The sequence below is a fragment of the Bos indicus genome, chromosome 25 (genome assembly GCF_029378745.1).
Source record: "Bos indicus isolate NIAB-ARS_2022 breed Sahiwal x Tharparkar chromosome 25, NIAB-ARS_B.indTharparkar_mat_pri_1.0, whole genome shotgun sequence".
Classification (NCBI taxonomy): domain Eukaryota; kingdom Metazoa; phylum Chordata; class Mammalia; order Artiodactyla; family Bovidae; genus Bos; species Bos indicus.
Genome location: NC_091784.1, coordinates 35278961 through 35300281, shown reverse-complemented (window position 1 = coordinate 35300281; position 21321 = coordinate 35278961). Strand labels below are relative to the sequence as shown.

The following is a 21321-nucleotide window of genomic DNA, read 5'->3' as shown; positions in this document are numbered from 1 at the left end:
GCAACATTCTTTGTCCATAGTGTATACTAGAGAGAAGTTGAACATGTGCACACGAAACCTTGTACATGGGTGTTCCTGGCAGTCTGATAATAGCCACAAAATGGGAACACCTGAAGTAGTCATCAACAGATCAGTGGATAAACCAGACATGGAGAGCCACACAGAGGAATATTATTCAGCTGTGAAAAAGGATGGAGTGCTGACACTGGCTGCAACATAGATGAACTTTGACAACATCATGCCCAGTGAAAGAAACCAGATGCAGAACGCCACATTTATACAATTCCATTTCTATAAAATGTCCAAAATAGGTCAAGCCGTAAGAAATTAGGTTAGTGGTTGCTTAGAGCTGAATGTTTGCAGGGAAGTGAGAAATGAAACCCCCTAACTGGTACATGGTTTCTCTTGGAGGTGATTAAAATGTTCTGAAATTGACCGCAGTGATGGTTGCATAACTGGGAATACATTAAAAACGTTAATTTATATACTTTAAATGAATGAATTGTGTGGTATATCACTTATGATATTGTATATACATATATGTGGCTCAGCTGGTAAAGAATCCATCTGAAATGTGGGAAACCTGGGTTGGGAAGATCCCCCGCAGAAGGGAAAGGCTACCCACACCGGTGTTGGCCTGGAGAATTCCATGAGTATAGTCTGTGTGGTCACAGAGTCGGACATGACCCAGCGACTGTCGCTTTCATAGGCACGCGCACACTTCACTTGTCTTGGATCGTCCTTCCTTGCAAGAGTATGGAAACGAAAAGGAAATCTTGGAGTTTACAGACAAAGATCAGCTTACTCGGTGGTGAATCGCTTTTTAAATTTTAATTGTAGCTTTCATCTCTATTTATATTCACTTCAGTTTCCTCGATAATTGTTTTCCAGAGTGGAGTGCCTGCCCACTGGGCCTCTAGGCACACGGTGAGCACAGAGGGGACAGTCATCTCTTTGGTCTCTGCTCTTAGGAATAGTGCTTGGAGCGGCTGTTGAGTGTGGCAGAGCCCTGACCCACCTCACGCGCCACCCCGTCCTTATCCTGAGAGGAGGCTACGAGCTCTTCTCGGCCATGTATCACTTCTTCCGGACACAGAAGATCATCTGGATGCCTCAGGCAAGCTGCGCACCGAGCACAGGCAGGCTCGGGCGGGAGTGGGGCCTTTCCCTGGGGGCCGAAGGGGTCGAGAGCAGGGCTGGAGAAGCAGGAGACAGATGACGTGGAAAAGGTGGAAGAGGTGTTGACGGAGGCTTGGGAATGAACTCGGGCAGCCAGGAGGTGCAGTCCAGTCCAGTGTGATGAATTATAAGTGCCGGATGGAGGCAGAGCCAGTGTGGCGTTTCATCAATGAGGCCGGTTTAGAGAGCAGGGATCCGCGGCGGGGGTTCTGGGTGATGGGCCGTGGTCAAAGCCACACAGGCGGGGCCATCCTTAGCCGTCTGGCCTCATGAACCCTGGCTGGGTCCAGAGGATACAACGAAAGGGTGAGAGAGCAGCCCCTGCCTACAAGGATTCCTTTGTCTAGTGGGGGAGACCAGGGTTGTGACAAGGTGTGGCCGAGGTGTTACACAAGGTGTCCGGAGCCAAACCAGAGGGTGAATAAGGTGAGCACTGGGATGCAGTGACAGGCAGACAGGGGCAATCCCTGTGGGGATTTCATAGCATCCGGTTTCTTGAAGAGTCAGGAGTGAAGTGGAATGTGGACCTGCAGGGGTCTCATTCTTTCTAGCGATTACTTCAGCCGTGCTCTCACTCGCCGTGGGCAGCATCATGGGCCGATAACATACTTTCCAACCACTCTCGGTTATGAAAAATTTCAGTTTCATCATATTATAAAACAACTGGAGAAGTGTGCCTAGGAACTGGAATTTGGTGATAGTAAGGAGTTCCACCTGATGCGAAGAGCTGACTCATTGGAAAAGACCCTGATGCTGGGAAAGATTGAGGGCAAGAGGAGAAGGGGACGACAGAGGATGAGAGGGTTGGATGGCATCACTGACTCGATGGACATGAGTCTGAGCAAGCTCTGGGAGTTGGTGATGGACAGGGAAGCCTGGTGTGCTGCAGTCCACGGGGTCACAAAGAGTCAGACATAACTGAGCGACTGAACAGCAAGGAATTATTATTATATATTTTTTAAGGTTGTGATGACATTATTATGGCTATGTTTCTGAAAACGCGAGTCTCTATCTTTTAGAGATACATAATGAGATATTTATAATGAAAATAACATGATGTCTAGAATGTCCTTCAAAATAATCTGGGGAGGGTCAGGAAGTTGGAGGTACATATGAAACAAAATGGGCCATTAGTTGATAATGAATGCTTGCTGAAGGGTGAGAGATCCAGAGGTTTGTTACATTATTCTCTCTACTTTTGAAATAATTTTTTAAAAGGGAATAAAACAGTCCAGTACAGGCTAGACTAGTTTAGCCTCAACCCAGGTCTTCTTTCTTCTCCCTTCCTGGAGTTGGGCAGCTTTCCATTGTCTGTGGGCTCGGGACTGGGAATGGGGAGGAGTGTATGATAGCTTCAGGGATACCTCCTTACTTCCCCTCTTCCGGTCCTGGTCCCTTTGGTGCTGGGGGTCCGGGTGGGCCCTGTCTTGTGTGACTGGCTGCTTATCAGTGGTGGGGACGTGCTTTCTTCTCATTTTGCCCCGCCTGGTTCTGTGTGCCACAGATGATGGCCTTTGAGGCTGGTTTCCTTTCCATCTGTTACCAAGGATCCTTCAGAGAGAGCCAGCTGAGAATTCCTGACAGGAATGCCCCCAGGTCCCTTCCCTTCCCTTGGCAGCTCACGACCTCCCACCCCATCCACATTCCTTCACCTGAAGCCCAGAATGAGCCCCCGGAGGGTGTGATGATGGGAATGAGGCTGCTCCTGGCCTTGCTGGCACGGCTGCTCCAGCCAGCCCGTGCGAAAAGGCGGGGACCCACGCCTGGGGTCATACCTGTTCCCAAACACAGGGTATGCGTGTGACGCTCTCCAGGGCACTTCGTCACCTTCCGCTGAACTGTGATTCTTAGCTCAGCAGCTGTACAGCCAGTCTTCCCGGGCCCCCCAGGCACCCCTCTTTTCTCCCAGAGGAGCGTCCTTACTGGCTTTGCAGGGACGAAAGAGGGCCTTTCTTGTCTGCAAACATGACATGCTCATAACTCACCTTCTTTCTTTTTCTTTTTTTTAATATTCACTTTTGGCTGCAGTGGTCTTTGCTGCTGTGCATGGGCGGAGAGCAGGGGCTGCTCTTGTTGCGGTGCTTGGGCCTCTCATTGCAGGGGCTTCTCTTTTTGCGGAGCACGGGCTTCAGTAGTTGCAGTGCATGGGCTTAGTTATCCCGTGGCACGTGGGATCTTCCCAGATCAGGGATCAAACCCTTGTCCTCACCATTGGCAGGCAGATTCTTAACCACTGGATCACCACAAAAGCCCCTTTATTTTCTTTTAAAGCTTTAGGAAGTTGGAATTGGCATAGGTTAAAACAGCACATACTTAGAATGTACAGTTCGGTCAGTTCTGACGTGTATACCCCTGAGACTGGTCCTTGCCCCATCTTCTTAGGTAGTTTGGGAAGAGGGATGGGGTGGTATCTAGCAGGGCCTGGACAGGTGAGTTCTATGCTGCTTGTTCGAGGCCCTCGTAGGATGTACGTTCCTAGATTGGCTTCTCCCTACTTCGGGACTTTTGTTACTAATTCAGGGGCAAGAATGAAAGCCCCACTCCCTTCCTGTTATGTGTTTTGACACGTTATGAAGCAGACGTGTCTCTGCTGCTCCCCAAGGAACTCCTACCAGGGGGATGGAGGCACGGAGTTTAGACTCTGAGATGGCCCCTCTACTTTAGACAGAGTGACTTCTAATTTCCTGTTTTATATGTTGTTGTCTAGTCACTAAGTCATGTCCAACTATTTGTGACCCCATGGACTATAGCTGTGTCGGGAGAAAGCAGTGGGCTCAATTTGGACACGTTAGTTTGTGATACTGGTTTCTCTTACATTTGTTGACGTGGTTATCAAAACTTTGTCCTCTAGAATTAACAGGCAGTGGCTGTTTAGAGCAGAGCATTTTTTTATCCATGTCACACCCACTCCCCCACGGCCCTTAAAACTATTGGGAAAGTAGGCTGGTTCGAAAGCATCAGGAAGATCCTTGACAGATTTGTGGTGAGACTGAGTGAGATTCTCCAGGTGAAACCAGGAGGAGTCCACTTGGCTCCAGCAAGCTGAGCGTCCTGAGGGGGTGGTCACCCAGAACCCTGGGGAGCGCTTTGGGTCACATTTGCAGGTGGTGGGCCTGCCTGCCCGCATGTGGAAGGGCCGAATGTCTCACAGACTTGGGGGTTGACTCGGGGTGGTGTCTGCTTATTGATAAAAAAGCTTTTGAGGTCGACAGTTTTGGACGAGTGTGGGCTGGTGGGGGGTTCACTGGGAGGGGAGGTGTGCTGAAGCCACAAGGCTCTGAAAGGCGCACGTGGGCTGCACACTAGCTTGAGGTCTTAAGATGTTGTTTCTGAGTTGAACTTGGAGCCAGAGGTGGTTTAGAACTGGTTTGACCTTTAAAATTATATTGGTTAGCATTTCCTATGGAAAACTGGTGAAAAATAGGGGGTTTCTAGACAGTTTGAACATTCTTTGGCATTGCCCTGCTTTGGGATTGGAATGAAATCAGTCCTGTGGCCACAGCTGAGTTTTCCAAATTTGATGCTGAAGTGGAAGCTCCAACAACTTTGGCCAATGATGCAAAGAGCCAACTCATTGGAAAAGAGCCTGATGCTGAGAAAGATTGAAGGTAGAAGGAGAAGAGGGCAGCCGAGGATGAGATGGCTAGATAGCATCACTGACTCAATGGACATGAGCCTGAGCAAACTCTGGGATACAGTGAAGGACAGGGAAGCCTGGCATGCTACATACAGTCTATGGGGTCACAAAGAGACACAACTCAGCGACTGAACAACCACCACCACCACCAGATCATATTCAATAAACATCAATTTATTCAATGCTAGTGGATTTCTTTTTCTTTTTTTCTTGTGAGGTTATGCCTAGGTTTTATATTACTAAATATAACAAGTAAGTTTTCAGTCTATGCCAACAATAAACAAGTATCCACTGTTTTATTACAGACATCTGAACTACAAGAGGTCACCCAAGGAACCATTAGGGGAATTTTCATTAGTTCTGGAGGCATGCTTTGAGAACAGTCTTAGACTGGTGTGCTTCTCTGGCTTGTTTATAAGTCTCATTAATAATTGTTTAATAATTATTTTTATTAATAATTGTTTCTAACCACCTGATGGGTGCTCTAATAATCTTTCCTTGGAAACACTCAAATTTTGTGATCCAGCCCCCCAGCTTTATTGAGGTATAATTGACATATAAGACTGTGTAAGTATAAGGCATACAACATGATTTGATACACATATATGTTGCCACTTCCCTGGTGGCTCAGATGGTAGAGAATCTGCCTGACATGCAGGATACCTGGGTTTGATCTCTGGGTCAGGGAGATCTCCTGGAGAAGAGAATGGCTACCCACTCCAGTATTCTTGCCTGGAGAATCCCATGGACAAAGGAGCCTGGAGGGCTATAGTCCATGGGGTCCCACAGAGTCAGACAGGACTGAGCAACTAACACTTTCACTTCATATGTTGCAAGATGATTACCATAGTAAAATGAGCACATCCATCACCTCACACAATTACCATTTATGTGTGTGTGAGCGATGAAACATTTAAGATGTACTTTCTAGAAATTTTGTTAAAATTTCAAGTATATAATACTGTGTTGTTAACTGTAGTCACCATGCTGTACATTAGATCCCCAGAACAGCATCGGACCTTGCTTCTATCACCAGTCACATCCACAACAAGAGATGGCGAGAGTGAACGTCGACATTCTAGGAATCAGCGAACTAAAATGGACTAGAATGGGTGAATTTAACTCAGATGACCATTATATCTACTACTGCAGGCAGGAATCCCTCAGAAGAAATGGAGTAGCTATCATGGTCAACAAGAGTTCAAAATGCAGTACTTGGATGCAGTCTCAAAAACGACAGAATGATCTCTGTTCGTTTCCAAGGCAAACCATTCAATATCACAGTAATCCAAGTCTATGCCCCAACCAGTAACGCTGAAGAAGCTGAAGTTGAACGGTTCTATGAAGACCTACAAGACCTTTTAGAACTAACACCCCAAAAAAGATGTCCTTTTCATTATAGGGGACTGGAATGCAAAAGTAGGAAGTCAAGAAACACCTGGAGTAACAGGCAAATTTGGCCTTGGAATACAGAATGAAGCAGGGCAAAGACTAATAGAGTTTTGCCAAGAAAATGCACTGGTCATAGCAAACACCCTCTTCCAACAACACAAGAGAAGACTCTACACATGGACATCACCAGATGGTCAACACCGAAATCAGATTGATTATATCCTTTGCAGCCAAAGATGGAGAAGCTCTATACAGTCAACAAAAACAAGACCAGGAGTTGACTGTGGCTCAGATCATGAACTCCTTATTGCCAAATTCAGACTGAAATTGAAGAAAGTAGGGAAAACCACTAGACCATTCAGGTATGACCTAAATCAAATCTCTTATGATTATACAGTGGAAGTGAGAAATAGATTTAAGGGACTAGATCTGATAGATAGAGTGCCTGATGAACTATGGACTGAGGTTCGTGACATTCTACAGGAGACAGGGATCAAGACCATCCCCATGGAAAAGAAATGCAAAAAAGCAAAAAGGCTGTCTGGGGAGGCCTTACAAATACCTGTGAGAAGAAGAAAAGCGAAAAGCAAAGGAGAAAAGGAAAGATATAAGCATCTGAATGCAGAGTTCCAAAGAATAGCAAGAAGAGATAAGAAAGCCTTCTTCAGAGATCAATGCAAAGAAATAGAGGAAAACAACAGAATGGGAAAGACTAGAGATCTCTTCAAGAAAATCAGAGATACCAAAGGAACATTTCATGCAAAGATGGGCTCAATAAAGGACAGAAATGGTATGGACCTAACAGAAGCAGAAGATATTAAGAAGAGGTGGCAGGAATACACAGAAGAACTGTACAAAAAAGATCTTCACGACCCAGATAATCACAATGGTGTGATCACTCACCTAGAGCCAGATATCCTGGAATATGAAGTCAAGTGGGCCTTAGAAAGCATCACTACGAACAAAGCTAGTGGAGGTGATGGAATTCAAGTTGAGCTATTTCAAATCCTGAAAGATGATGCTGTGAAAGTGCTGCACTCAATATGCCAGCAAATTTGGAAAACTCAGCAGTGGCCACAGGACTGGAAAAAGTCAGTTTTCATTCCAATCCCAAAGAAAGGCAATGCCAAAGAATGCTCAAACTACCGCACAATTGCACTCATCTCACACGCTAGTAAAGTAATGCTCAAAATTCTCCAAGCCAGGCTTCAGCAATATGTGAACGTGAACTTCCTGATGTTCAAGCTGGTTTTAGAAAAGGCAGAGGAACCAGAGACCAAATTGCCAACATCCTCTGGATCATGGAAAAAGCAAGAGAGTTCCAGAGAAACATCTCTTTCTGCTTTACTGACTATGCCAAAGCCTTTGACTGTGTGGATCACAATAAACTGTGGAAAATTCTTCAAGAGATGGGAATACCAGACCACCTGACCTGCCTCTTGAGAAATTTGTATGCAGGTCAGGAAGCAACAGTTAGAACTGGACATGGAACAACAGACTGGTTCCAAATAGGAAAAGGAGTACATCAAGGCTGTATATTGTCACCCTGCTTATTTAACTTATATGCAGAGTACATCATGAGAAATGCTGGGCTGGAAGAAGCAAGATTGCCGGGAGAAATATCAATAACCTCAGATATGCAGATGACACCACCCTTATGGCAGAAAGTGAAGAGGAACTCAAAAGCCTCTTGATGAAAGTGAAAGTGGAGAGTGAAAAAGTTGGCTTAAAACTCAACATTCAGAAAACGAAGATCATGGCATCCGGTCCCATCACTTCATGGGAAATAGATGGGGAAACAGTGGAAACAGTGTCAGACTTTATTTTTTGGGGCTCCAAAATCACTGCAGATGGTGACTGCAGCCATGAAATTAAAAGACGCTTACTCCTTGGAAGGAAAGTTATGACCAACCTAGATAGCATATTGAAAAGCAGAGACATTACTTTGCCAACAAAGGTTCGTCTAGTCAAGGCTATGGTTTTTCCTGTGGTCATGTATGGATGTGAGAGTTGGACTGTGAAGAAGGCTGAGCGCCGAAGAATTGATGCTTTTGAACTGTGGTGTTGGAGAAGACTCTTAAGAGTCCCTTGGACTGCAAGGAGATCCAACCAGTCCATTGTGAAGGAGATCAGCCCTGGGATTTCTTTGGAAGGAATGATGCTAAAGCTGAAACTCCAGTACTTTGGCCACCTCATGCGAAGAGTTGAGTCATTGGAAAAGACTCTGATGCTGGGAGGGCTTGGGGGCAGGAAGAGAAGGGGATGACAGAGGATGAGATCACTGACTCGATGGACGTGAGTCTGAGTGAACTCCGGGAGTTGGTGATGGACAGGGAGGCCTCGCGTGCTGCGATTCATGGGGTTGCAAAGAGTCGGACACGACTGAGCGACTGAACTGAACTGACTGAATGTCTCCCCATTTTACCCACCCCCTCAGGCCCTGGAAATACCATGAGTTTTGCTTTTTCAGAGTTTCACATGTGAATGAGATCATGCAATGTTTTTGTTTTTTTTTTTTTACTTATTCACTCAGGACAGTGCCCTCAAATTCCATTCATGTGGTCACAAATGACAAGATTTCCTTCCTTTTTATGGCTGAACAGCATTCCATTGTATATACATGCCATATTTTCTTTATCCGTTCATCCATTGATGGACTTCTAGGTCATTTCTGTCTCTTTTGTGAATAATGCTCAAATGATCATGTGGGGTGCAGATCTATCTTTAAGATGGTCATTTCATTTCCTTCAGATATATACCAAAAGTGGGATTGCTGGATCAAATGGTAGTTTTGTTTTTAATTTTTTTGACGTAATTTTTTAAATTAAATTGTATTTTATATTGGGATGTAGTTGCTTTACCATGTGGTGTTAGTTAAAGGGGTACAGCAAACTGGCTCAGCTGTGTGTGTACATAGATCCACTCGTTTTCAGAGTCTTTCCCCGTATAGGTTATTATAGAATACTGAGTAGAGTTCCCTGTGCTATTCAGTAGGTCCTTGTTGATGATCTGTTTTATATATTGTAGTGTGTGTATGTTAATCCCAAACTCCTAATTTATCCCTCCCCCTACATCTTTCCCTTTCGATAACCATAAGTTTGTTTTCAAAGTCTGTGGGTCTGTTTTTGTCTTGTAAGTAAGTTCATTTGTATCACATGTTTTTGTGTGTGTGTTTTCTTTTTTCTTTTGTGTTTTTTTTGTATCATATTTTTAAGATCCCACATATAAATGATACCATACAGTGTCTGTCTGTCTCTGTCTGACTTATTTCACTTAGTTATAATAATTTCTAGGTCCATCCATTGTTGCTGCAAACAGCGTTACTTCATTCTTTTGTATGGCCGAGTAACATTCCATTGTATATATGTACCACATCTTCTTTATCCATTCCCCTGATGTTGGACGGTTAGGTTGCTTCCACGTCCTGGCTACGTAAATAGTACGGCAATGAACATTTGGTTAGTCTCATTCACTATCCCAGTTTGCCTTTCTAAGCTTGTTTGCTGAGCTGCATCTCAAGAGACAAAACAAAAACAGCTTCTTCTCTGGGGATTGTTATCACAGCAGGCTTTCTCCATCCCCTCCTCAGGAACTGGATGCCTTCCAGCCATACCCTATTGAGATAATGCCAGGCAGGATCTACCTGGGAAATTTCAAGCAAGCCTGCGACCCTAAAATTCAAAAGGATTTGAAAATCAGCGCACATGTCAACATCTCCATGGAGACAGGGCCATTGTAAGTAGAAATACCATTGATTTTTTTATATTAGTATTATTTATTTATATCAGCCTTCTAGTGTCATGCACTGATAGGATTGAAAGGGCTTTTAGAAACCAGTACACACTGGAATGGGATCTGCGTTGTTCATCTATTCCTAGCCTGCTCTTGACTTCCCGGCGTAAGCATAGCATCCTCTGCCCCAGACTGAGACCCTACACTTGCCCCACACCCCATACTTAAATCTCACCAAAAGTAATGCTTTTTTGGTGCTTTGACATTCTGATGCAAAATAATCCTGGTTTACCCTGCTTTTCTTGTCTCAGGCCCTCTGAGAAGTAACCCTTCTCTTAGTCCATCTGGGCTGCTGTAACAGAATACTGCAGACCAGTGGCTTATGAACAACGGGGTTTCTCATGGTGTGGAGGCTGGGAAGTCCAAGATGGAGGCACTGGCAGATTCCGTGTCTGACGAAGGCTTGCTGTTGGTTCACAGATGGACTCTTCTTGCTGTGTCCTCACTTGGTGGAAGGGGCAAAGCTCTCTAGGGGTCCCTTTTACAAGGGCAGGGTTCAACATATAAATTTTGGGAAGACACAAACATTGGATACAGCAACTGTTATGCCTCAGATTTTCCCTGATGCTAGGGACACACACACACACACACACACACACACTCACCATTGTTCATGGAGCAGGAAAGTTCTTTACAGCCTTGCTTGTCAGCCTGTGTCTTCTCAGCTATGTCCAGTCATGATCACCAAGGCCTCTACTTCCTCTAGTTCCTAATCAAAAGCTAATAAAATTCAGCTCAGAGGGAATTTATATAACATAAGAATTCGGTGAGGCATCTGGTAATAAAAATTACTATATGAAAATCAATAAATCTAAAGAAAGTCACATCAAGGTACTTAATGAGACTGCTGAGAACAAGAGAGAGAGAGAGGTAAAAAGAAGCAGATAAGTAAGACATGACTTTCAAAGGAACAGTAGTCAGACTGACGACTGACTCAACAGAAATCAACAAAAGGGAAATGTGGACTATGTCTTTGCAGTCTCCCTGGTGCTTCCCCCTACCTACCGTTCACAGCATTTGGGCTGGACTTACTGAGGTGCACTAATGGATGGGCTAAAGCAAAAGTGATGGGCGGGCACTTCTGAAATTGGGTCACAGAAAGACCGTGGCGTCTGTCTTACCGCTCCGTGCTCACTCACCCTGAAGGGAGTCAGCTACCATGCTGTCAGCTGTCCTCTGGAGACAGGTCTGCATGGCAAGGGCCTGATGGCTTTCAGCCAACAGCTAGTGATGAGCCGAGGCCCTCAGTCCAAGAGCCCGTGAGAAACTGAATCCTGCCAACAGTCATGTGAATTCCCCGGTGGCCCAGCGGGTAGGACGTGGCACTTTCATTCCTAGGGCCTGGGCTCAGTCCCCGGGGAGGGAACTATCTCGCAGGCTACACGGTGCAGCCAAATAAATAAATAACATTTAAATTTCTGATTGTTGCTAGTATATGGAAATCCAGTTGATTTTTATATGTTAACCTTGTATCCTTCAACCTCCTCCATCCATGTCTCCTCCATGTTAGGCTTTCCCCAGCTCCCTGCCCCTCCTCTTTAGCAGCATGTGTAGGTCTTTATCCTCAAGCCTAGCCGATTGGATTAGCCATGTGTTTGTGTGCATACCTCTCCCATCAGGGTGAGAGCTCCCTGAAGCTGGGAGAGGCCCTATTTGATTCATCTTGTGTCCACTAGGGTCCAGCTCAAGGTCTGGCACGCTATAGGCATTGAGCGAGTGTCTGGGGAAAGCACGGATGATGGGGGATAGATGGATGAGTGGGTGGTGGGTGGGCGGTCGGGTGGGGAGGGAGCGAGAGAGGAGGGGGACGGGAAGGATGGAGGGACAGAATGAATGAATGCATGCATGCATGGTGAATCGTGCTTGTATTTGTCACAGCAGATGCTCATGAAGAAACTAAACCAGAATATTTTCATTCTTGAATCTACTGCACCTTTCTGCATGCCACGGCGAATGCCCAGCAAGCTGTATTCTTCATAAATAACATTTACCAAGTGCTCACTGCACACTGGGCATTGTGCCAAGCTCCGTGCAGGCATCTTCTCAGGGAATGTGCCTCATGCCTCATCTCCCTCTTCTCTCTCCCTTGTTCATAAAGCTTTAGCCACTCCGATCTCCCTGATGTTTCTCGAGCATACTAAATATCCTGGCCCTTGGAGCCTTTGCACTTGGATTCTCCTCTGCCTGGAACACTCTGCTCAGATAACCGCCTGGCTTGTCCCGTCACCTCCTTTAAACCTCTTCCCAATATCACCTCCTCAGGAAAGCCTTCCCTGACCACCCTATCTAAAACAGGAGCCCCTCCACTCTCCGTCAGTCTTGTTAATTGACTCTCTGTCAGTCTTGCTTCCTCCATTTAACATGGCAGACTCATTACATATTTCCATCCTCACCATCTGCACTGTGTTCCAGGAAAGCACCAGGTTTGGTCGATAATAATAATATCCCATTTATTGAGTACTGCATGTGTCAAGCAGATTGCTAAATGCCGTACATAGATGAGTTGATTTAATCTGCACAGCACCCCTCTGAGGCAGGCGCTCTTCTTCTGAGAGGGGATCATTTATCTACCCCCATCCCCCTGCTCAGCATCCTCCCCTTATGGTCCTGTTGCTGTGGATGAAGGGACACTACAGCCAGGCTCTGGGCGAATCTGCCCGATTACATGCTTTTCTTTTGTTTAGTTTTGTAGGTGATGCCGACAAGCTTCTGCACATCCAGATAGAAGATTCCCTGGAAGCAAACATTACACCCTTTTTACGCCACCTCTGTCACTTCATTGGTAAGGGGCATTCTTCAACCAGGCCCCAACTGGCCTGTGCCTAGGGAGCAGAGGGTCCATGGCACCTTGTTCCTATTACTGACGGTGACTCCCAGCTCGCAGGAGAAAAGGGGCAGGGCTAAGCATGGTGCAAAACCTCATGAGGCAGGCAGTGCACCGCTAGCACATGTTCCGGATGAGGAAACGGTGGCTTCGTGTACCCAAGCCCCACAGCCAGTGCTCACTGGTTGTGGTTCACATCAGGCTACACAGCCTCTGTCAGCACCCAGGTGCCTGTGGGGATGGTCCTTCCATCCCCACCTGGGAAGTCAGCCAGTGGCCGACCTTCCTGGGAGGGAAGCACGGATAGCTCAGAGAAGGCCTTTCTATGATGATGCTAAACACATCATCTGCCAGGCAACGAAACAGTATCTGAGAGCTGTCACATGACCCGCCTAAACCGTGGTGTGCTGGTTCTGAACCTACTCTTGGATCCACTGAGGCCAGGCGTCTTCTGGATCCTCAGGGAAGGAAGCCACGCACAGCCTTCCACCTTTCCTTCCCTCTCCAGATATTCACCTGGAGCTCAACTCCGTCATCCTGGTCTTTTCCACCTTGGGCATCAGCCGCAGCTGTGCGGCCATCCTGGCCTACCTTATGCATCGGAATGGGCAGACCCTGAAGGTACGTATTGCCTGGTCCAGGAGGTCAGGTCAGAACTGCACCTCAAAGGAATGGCTCCCCAACACTGCCTCAGGACCTTACCTGACGGTGAGGAGTTGAGAGGGAAGGGTCAAGGGCTTTACCTAATATACCACGCCCAAGGACAGGGTGCCAAGAGCTGGGCTAGAGGCCTGAGGCTGGGCACCTGGGGCAGGCCTGGGACGCAGGCTGGGCAAGGCTGTGGCCATCAGGACCACCTGCACCGCCCTTAGTGCTGCCCAGCTCTCTGCTAGTGTTTGCTCAGGGCTTTCCAAGGGAGGTGCGTTTTGGCTGCTGCAATGTACCTGTTGGCCATCTGTATGTCTTCTTTGGAAAAATATCTATTCAGAATCTTAGCCCTTTTAAAAATCAGATTCTTTGGACTTTTTTTGTTAGTTTCTTTCTTTTTTCTTTTCTTTTTTTTTTTGCTGTTGAGTTGTATGACTTCTTTATGTACTTTGAGTATTAACCCATTATCAGTTATATGATTTGCAAATATTTTCTTCCACTTCTTAGGTTGCCTTTTCCTTCTCTGTTCAGTTCAGTCACTCAGTCGTGTCTGACTCTTTGAGACCCCATGAACCACAGCACAACAGGCCTCCCTGTCCATCACCAACTCCCGGAGCTTGCTCAAACTCATGTCCATCAAGTCAGTGATGCCATCCAATCATCTCATCCTCTGTTGTCCCGTTCTCCTCCTGCCTTCAACCTTTCCCAGCATCAGGGTCTTTTCAAATGAGTCAGTTCTTCGCATCAGGTGGCCAAAGTATTAGAACTTAAGCTTCAGCATCAGTCATTCCAATGAATTTTCAAGACTGATTTCCTTTGGGATGGACTGGTTGGATCTCCTTGCAGTCCAAGGGACTCTCAAGAGTCTTCTCCAACACCACAGTTCAAAAGCATCAATTCTTTGGTGCTCAACTTTCTTTATGGTCCAATTCTCACATCCATATGTGACTACTGGAAAAACCGTAACTTTGACTAGACAGATCTTTGTCAGTAAAGTAATGTCTTTGCTTTTTAATATGCTGTCTAGGTTGGTCATAAGTTTTCTTCCAAGGAGCAAGCGTCTTTTAATTTCATAGCTGCAGTCACCATCTGCAGTGATTTGGGAGGCCCCCAAATAAAGTCTGTCACTGCTTCCATTGTTTCCCCATCTATTTGCCATGAAGTGATGGGACTGGATGCCATGATCTTAGTTGTTTGAATGTTGAGTTTTAAGCCAGTTTTTTCACTCTCCTCTTTCACTTTCATTAAGAAGCTCTTTAGTTCCTCTTCACTTTCTGCCATAAGGGTGGTGTCATCTGCATATCTGAGGTTATTGATATTTCTCCCGGCAATCTTGATTCCAGCTTGTGCTTCATCCAGTCCAGCATTTCTCATGATATACTCTGCATATAAGTTAAATAAGCAAGGTGACAATATACAGGCTTCTTTGTAATCTTTTTTTTTTTTTTTCTGACTGCACTGCACGGCATGCAGGATCTCAGTTCCCCTACCAGGGATTGAACGTGTGCCTACTGCAATGAAGTGTGGAGCCTTAACCACTGGACCACTGAGGAAGTCCAGATTGCCTTTTTAATTTGCTGATGGTTTTCTTTGTTGTGCAGAAGCTTTTTAGTTTGATGTAGTCCCACTTGTTTATTTTTGCTTTTGTTTGCTTTGGGTGTCAATTCGTAAAAGTCACCACCAAACTGATGTCAAGGAGTTTACTGCCTATGTTTTCTTCTAGGAGTTTAATGGTTTCAGGTCTTCTATTCGAGCCTTTAATCCACTTTGAATTGACTTTTGTGTATGGTGTAAGATAGTGGTCCCATTTCATTCTTTTTTTTTCCCCTTTGGCTGCATGGCTTGTAGGATCTTAGTTCCCTGACCAGGGATTGAACTTGGGCCCCCGGCAATGGAAGCAAAGAGTCCTAACCACTGGACTGCAAGGGAATTCCCACCAGTTTCATTCTTTTGCATGTGGCTGTCCAGTTTTCCAGCACTACTTATTGAAGAGACCAGTCTTTCATCATTGTATATTATTAGCTTCTTTATCCTAAGTTGACCATATATGTGTGGGCTTATTTCTGGGGTTTCTCTTCTGATCCACTGATATATGCGTCTATATTTTATGCCAATACCATACTGTTTTTTTTACTATAGCTTTGCAATATAGTTTGAAACCAGGAAGTATGATGCCTCCAGCTTTGTTCTTCTTCCTCAGGATTGCCCTGGCTATTTGAAGTCTTGTTCCATACAAATTTTAGGATTGTTTGTTCTATTTCTCTGAAAGATACCATTGGGATTTTGATAGGGTTTGTGTTCAGTTTGTAGATTGCTTTGGGGGGTATGGATATTCTAACAGTATTCCTCCAATCCATGAGCATGGGATATCTTTCTGTTTACTGGTGTCTTTAATTTCTTTCATCATTGTCATAGTTTTCAGTGTACAAGTTGTTCATCTCCTTGGTTAAATTTATTTCTAGGTATTTTACCCTTTTGACACAATTGGAAGTATTTTCTTAATTTCTCTTTCTGATGGTTTTTTATCAGCATGTTGAAACATAGCTGATTTTTGTATATTGATTTTGTATCCTATAACTTTGCTGCTTTGTTTATTCATTCTAACAGTGTCTTTGTGAAGACTTTGTGGTTTTTATATATAATATGTTGTATGCCAAGAGAGACAGTTTTGCTTCTTCCTTTCCAATTTAGATGTCTTTTTCTTACTCTGTCTAGGACTTGCAAAACTATGTTGAATAAACGTGGTAAGAGTAGGCATCCTTGTCTTGTTTCTGATCTTAGAGAAAAGCTTTCAGCTTTTCACTGTTGAGTATGATGTTAGCTGTCAGCTTGTCATGTGTGGTCTTTATTATGTTGAGGTACATCCCCTTGATACACACATTTTTGAGAGTTTTTTTTTTTTTTTAAGAGGCAAATGCAAACTATGTGAACATGCTTTTTATTACCAGGTTCTCCAGATATGTTAACACATGGTTACCATTTGTACAACTTTGCCCTGGGCCATCTGGCTTCTAAAAGGTTAATTTTGGGCCCTGTGGCAGATTAGGGATTCCAGTTCCCCAAGTCTACTCTTCATACCTGAACAGCACTCATCTCCCTACTTGTGATGAGAACACCTTATTCTGTCTTCTCCCACCTTCCTCATATTTTCTCAACATTTCCCCTTAGTAACTTCTGCCACAAAGCCTTCCACTCTGCTTTGAAGCCCACTCACTCACTGACTCCCCACTACCCAACGTTCTGGAAGCTTCTTCCTTTCTTCCACCCCCTGCTCATTTTGGTCCCTGTTCCTAAGAATTTTATTCTTTTGATGCTAGCATAAGTGAAATTTTCCTAACTTCCTTTTCAGATTGTTCATTGTTAGATACACAACTGATTTTGTATCTTGCGACTTTGTTACATCCTAACAGTTGTAGTTTTTTTTTTTTTTTTTAACTCTTTAAGGTTTTCTACATATGAGATCCTTAAGTTCATATCAGCTGCAAACAGCTGCAAAACTTCATATTTTCCAATTTGGACGCCTTTTCTTTTCTTTTTTCCTAACTGCCCCAGCGAGGACTTCCAGTACAATGTTGAATAGAAGTGGTGGAAGTGGGCGTCCTTGCCTTGTCCCCTTAGTCTCACAGGAAAAGCTTTCAGTCTTTGACCACTGAGTATGATGTGAACTGTTTAATATGTGACCTTTGTTATGTTGAGATAGTTTCCTTCTGTTCCACAGTCTGCTGAGGCACCACTTTTTCCTTTTTCCTCCATCAGATGGAGACGAGCTGATGACCTTCCTTCATGTGATAACCTTTTCTGTATTTGGGGATGGGCACCTGAATGAATTTGTTTTCCTTCTTCAGTTTTCCTTCTTCAGAGAATTTGCCCAAGTTCTCTTCCTCTTGCCATTCATTTACCCACTTCCGGTGCAAACCTTTGTTTTTATTTATTTATATTCTCTCTGCAAAAAGCAAAGGAGAAAAGGAAAGATATAAGCATCTGAATGCAGAGTTCCAAAGAATAGCAAGAAGAGATAAGAAAGCCTTCTTCAGAGATCAATGCAAAGAAATAGAGGAAAACAACAGAATGGGAAAGACTAGAGATCTCTTCAAGAAAATCAGAGATACCAAAGGAACATTTCATGCAAAGATGGGCTCAATAAAGGACAGAAATGGTATGGACCTAACAGAAGCAGAAGATATTAAGAAGAGATGGCAAGAATACACAGAAGAACTGTATAAAAAAGATCTTCACGACCCAGATAATCACGATGCTGTGATCACTCACCTAGAGCCAGACATCCTGGAATGTGAAGTCAAGTGGGCCTTAGAAAGCATCACTACGAACAAAGCTAGTGGAGGTGAGGGAATTCCAGTTGAGCTATTCCAAATCCTGAAAGATGATGCTGTGAAAGTGCTGCACTCAATATGCCAGCAAATTTGGAAAACTCAGCAGTGGCCACAGGACTGGAAAAAGTCAGTTTTCATTCCAATCCCAAAGAAAGGCAATGCCAAAGAATGCTCCAACTACTGCACAATTGCAGTCATCTCACACTCTAGTAAAGTAATGCTCAAAATTCTCCAAGCCAGGCTTCAGCAACATGTGAACCATGAACTTCCTGATGTTCAAGCTGGTTTTAGAAAAGGCAGAGGAACCAGAGATCAAATTGCCAACATCCTCTGGATCATGGAAAAAGCAAGAGACTTCCAGAAAAACATCTATTTCTGCTTTACTGACTATGCCAAAGTCTTTGACTGTGTGGATCACAATAAACTGTGGAAAATTCTGAAAGAGATGGGAATACCAGACCACCTGACCTGCCTCTTGAGAAATTTGTATGCAGGTCAGGAAGCAACAGTTAGAACTGGACATGGAACAACAGACTGGTTCCAAATAGGAAAAGGAGTACATCAAGGCTGTATATTGTCACCCTGTTTGTTTAACTTATATGCAGAGTACATCATGAGAAACGCTGGACTGGAAGAAACACAAGCTGGAATCAAGATTGCCGGGAGAAATATCAATAACCTCAGATATGCAGATGACACCACCCTTATGGCAGAAAGTGAAGAGGAACTAAAAAACCTCTTGATGAAGGTGAAAGTGGAGAGTGAAAAAGTTGGCTTAAAACTCAACATTCAGAAAACGAAGATCATGGCATCCGGTCCCATCACTTCATGGGAAATAGATGGGGAAACAGTGGAAACAGTGTCAGACTTTATTTTTCTGGGTTCCAAAATCACTGCAGATGGTGACTGCAGCCATGAAATTAAAAGACACTCCTTGGAAGGAAGGTTATGACCAACCTAGATAGCATATGGAAAAGCAGAGACATTACTTTGCCAACAAAGGTCCGTCTAGTCAAGGCTATGGTTTTTCCTGTGGTCACGTATGGATGTGAGAGTTGGACTGTGAAGAAGACTGAGCACCGAAGAATTTATGCTTTTGAACTGTGGTGTTGGAGAAGACTCTTGAGAGTCCCTTGGACTGCAAGGAGATCCAACCAGTCCATTCTGAAGGAGATCAGCCCTGGGATTTCTTTGGAGGGAATGATGCTAAAGCTGAAACTCCAGTACTTTGGCCACCTCATGCGAAGAGTTGATTCATTGGAAAAGACTCTGATGCTGGGAGGGATTGGGGGCAAGAGGAGAAGGGGACGACAGAGGATGAGATGGCTGGATGGCATCACTGACTCGATGGACATGAGTCTGGGTGAACTCCGGGAGTTGGTGATGGACAGGGAGGCCTGGCGTGCTGCGATTCATGGGGTCGCAAAGAGTCAGACACGGCTGAGCGACTGATCTGATCTGATTCTTTCTGGCCGTGCTGGATCCTTGTTGCTACCTGAGGGCCTTCTCTACATGTGGCGAGTGGGGCTCACTCTTGGCTGTGGTGCATGGGTGGGCTTTTCACCACGGGGGCTTCTTATGTTGCTGCAGATGGGCTCTGGGGCACACAGGCTTCAGTAGCTGTGGTGCACTGGCTTTGTTGCTTTGAGGCATGTGGAATCTTCTGGGACCAGAGGTCAAACCCGTGTCCCTGCCTTGGCAGGAGGATTCTTAACTACTGGACCACCAGGGAAATCCAGTGCAAATCTTTTTGAGGCAGCGCTGAGTGGCAGGCATGGGCATGGTGCTTCCTCGTCCACAGTAGGTTTCCCATGTTTTCTCAGCCTTCACAGGAGCCATCTGACAGAAGAGTGACTTCTGTCTCTGTGTTCAGTAGCAGAGGTGCAGAGGGGCTTGCCCAAGGCAGAGCCAGCTCTTTGACTCCTTCACCCTAGTCTGTTAACCGCAGGCTGCTGCTGTTTCTTTGTCCTGCCCTTAAGCTCTGCTGCTGGCCCCTGGGCAAGTGTCTCTTGTCCCCCCTGAGCTGGCTCTCTTCAAGGTGGAAGGGGCCCAGTTCCAACCCTGAAGTCTGCTTTTCTCTCCTCGGTTCACAGAAGTCCTGGGCCTACCTCAAGAAGTGTAAAAACAACATGCGTCCAAATCGCGCTTTGGTGGCTCAGCTGTCAGAGTGGGAGAAGGTTGTCCTCGGAGACATCGTCACGGACATCCAGAATCCACCCTACTGATTCTGTGGTCCAGCTATGGGGCCAGAAGAACCTGACTTGGGGGCTTTTTGTGGGTAGTGGGCCAGGGTGTGTAACCGAGGAATAAGAAGGCCTTTGCTGCCTGGAGCCTCGTGCCAGCCTCCTGCCGTGGTTCTTCCCGGGTTCCTCATTGGTGCCACATAGCAGGTGTTCACACTCAGCAAGAACCCATCCCTTGGGTGTCTGGATCACGCCCACTGCACTCCCGAGGCTGCCTTGGGAGGAGCATCTGGCTGCCAGAGCAGCTGCCCCTCCTGTCTCCCATAATATGGTCCCTTGGGAGGCTGCCCCAGGGGAGCTCCAAGTCTTCCTCCAGCCTCGTGTTTTTCTCAGGGGATGTCAAAATGCCCACCAACCGGTGGAGATCCCCAGCCCCAGAGATGCCAAGCCCAGCCTTGGCTCAGGTGCTAGGCTTCATAGCTTTGAGAGACTCGTGGCACAAGGGCATCTCCTTACCTCATCTCCAGCACTCCTCGGTGCTCCCACTGGTCCATTGCTTGTGGGCTGGATCTTTCCTTTTGTTGCTCCCCACTCATTTTTGCCTGGCTGTGTTCACCACGAAGAGATTCCCACCCTCCCATCCCCCACGCCAGTTCAGTTCAGTCGCTCAGTCCTGTCCAACTCTTTGAGACTCTGTGGACTGCAACACGCCAGCTTTCTCTGTCCATCACCAACTCCCAGAGCTTGTTCAAACTCCTGTCCATTGAGTCGGTAAGGCCATCCAACCATCTCATCCTCTGTTGTTCCCTTCTCCTCCTGCCTTCAATCTTTCCCAGCATCAGGGTCTTTTCAAATGAGTCAGTTCTTCACATCAGGTGGCCAAAATATTAGAACTTCAGCTTCAGCATCAGTCATTCCAGTGAATATTCAGGACTGATTTCCTTTAGGATTGACTGGTTGGATCTCCCTGTAGTCCAAGGGACTCTCAAGAGTTTTCTCCAACACCACAGTTCAAAAGCATCAGTTTTGTGCTCAGCTTTCTTTATAGTCCAACTCTCGCATCCATACATGACTACTGGAAAAACCATAGCTTTGACTAGATGGACCTTTGTTGGCAAAGTAATCTCTCTGCTTTTTAATATGCTATCTAGGTTGGTCATAGCTTTTCTTCCAAGGAGCAAGCATCTTTTAATTTCATAGCTGCAGTCACCATCTGCAGTGATTTTGAAGCCCCCCAAAATAAAGTCTCTCACTGTTTCCATTCCAACCCCGTGCCAGGGTTTCTAGAAATTCCTCAGGTCTTAAAGGGAGTTTTCCTCAGAAATGTGCTTCTAA

General features: G+C 45.5%; 1 protein-coding gene across 14 annotated transcripts in view; it reads left to right on the top strand.

The window, feature by feature from the left end:
• The window catches only part of STYXL1 (serine/threonine/tyrosine interacting like 1), a 32811-nt gene extending 12672 nt beyond the window's left edge, over window positions 1–20139 (top strand). For 6 of the 14 annotated variants that reach the window (XM_070780068.1, XM_070780066.1, XM_070780067.1 and 3 more), the window contains 6 exons: window positions 710–811; window positions 972–1117; window positions 9798–9943; window positions 12685–12782; window positions 13333–13445; window positions 19897–20139. In XM_070780068.1, the coding sequence (XP_070636169.1) occupies window positions 710–811; window positions 972–1117; window positions 9798–9943; window positions 12685–12782; window positions 13333–13445; window positions 19897–20028 (737 nt within the window). In that variant the 3' untranslated portion in view covers window positions 20029–20139. The remainder of the gene's footprint in view (window positions 1–709; window positions 812–971; window positions 1118–9797; window positions 9944–12684; window positions 12783–13332; window positions 13446–19896) is intronic. The other 8 variants (XM_019987720.2, XM_019987730.2, XM_019987728.2 and 5 more) reach the window with 2 other exon arrangements.
• The last annotated feature ends 1182 nt before the right edge of the window (window positions 20140–21321 follow it).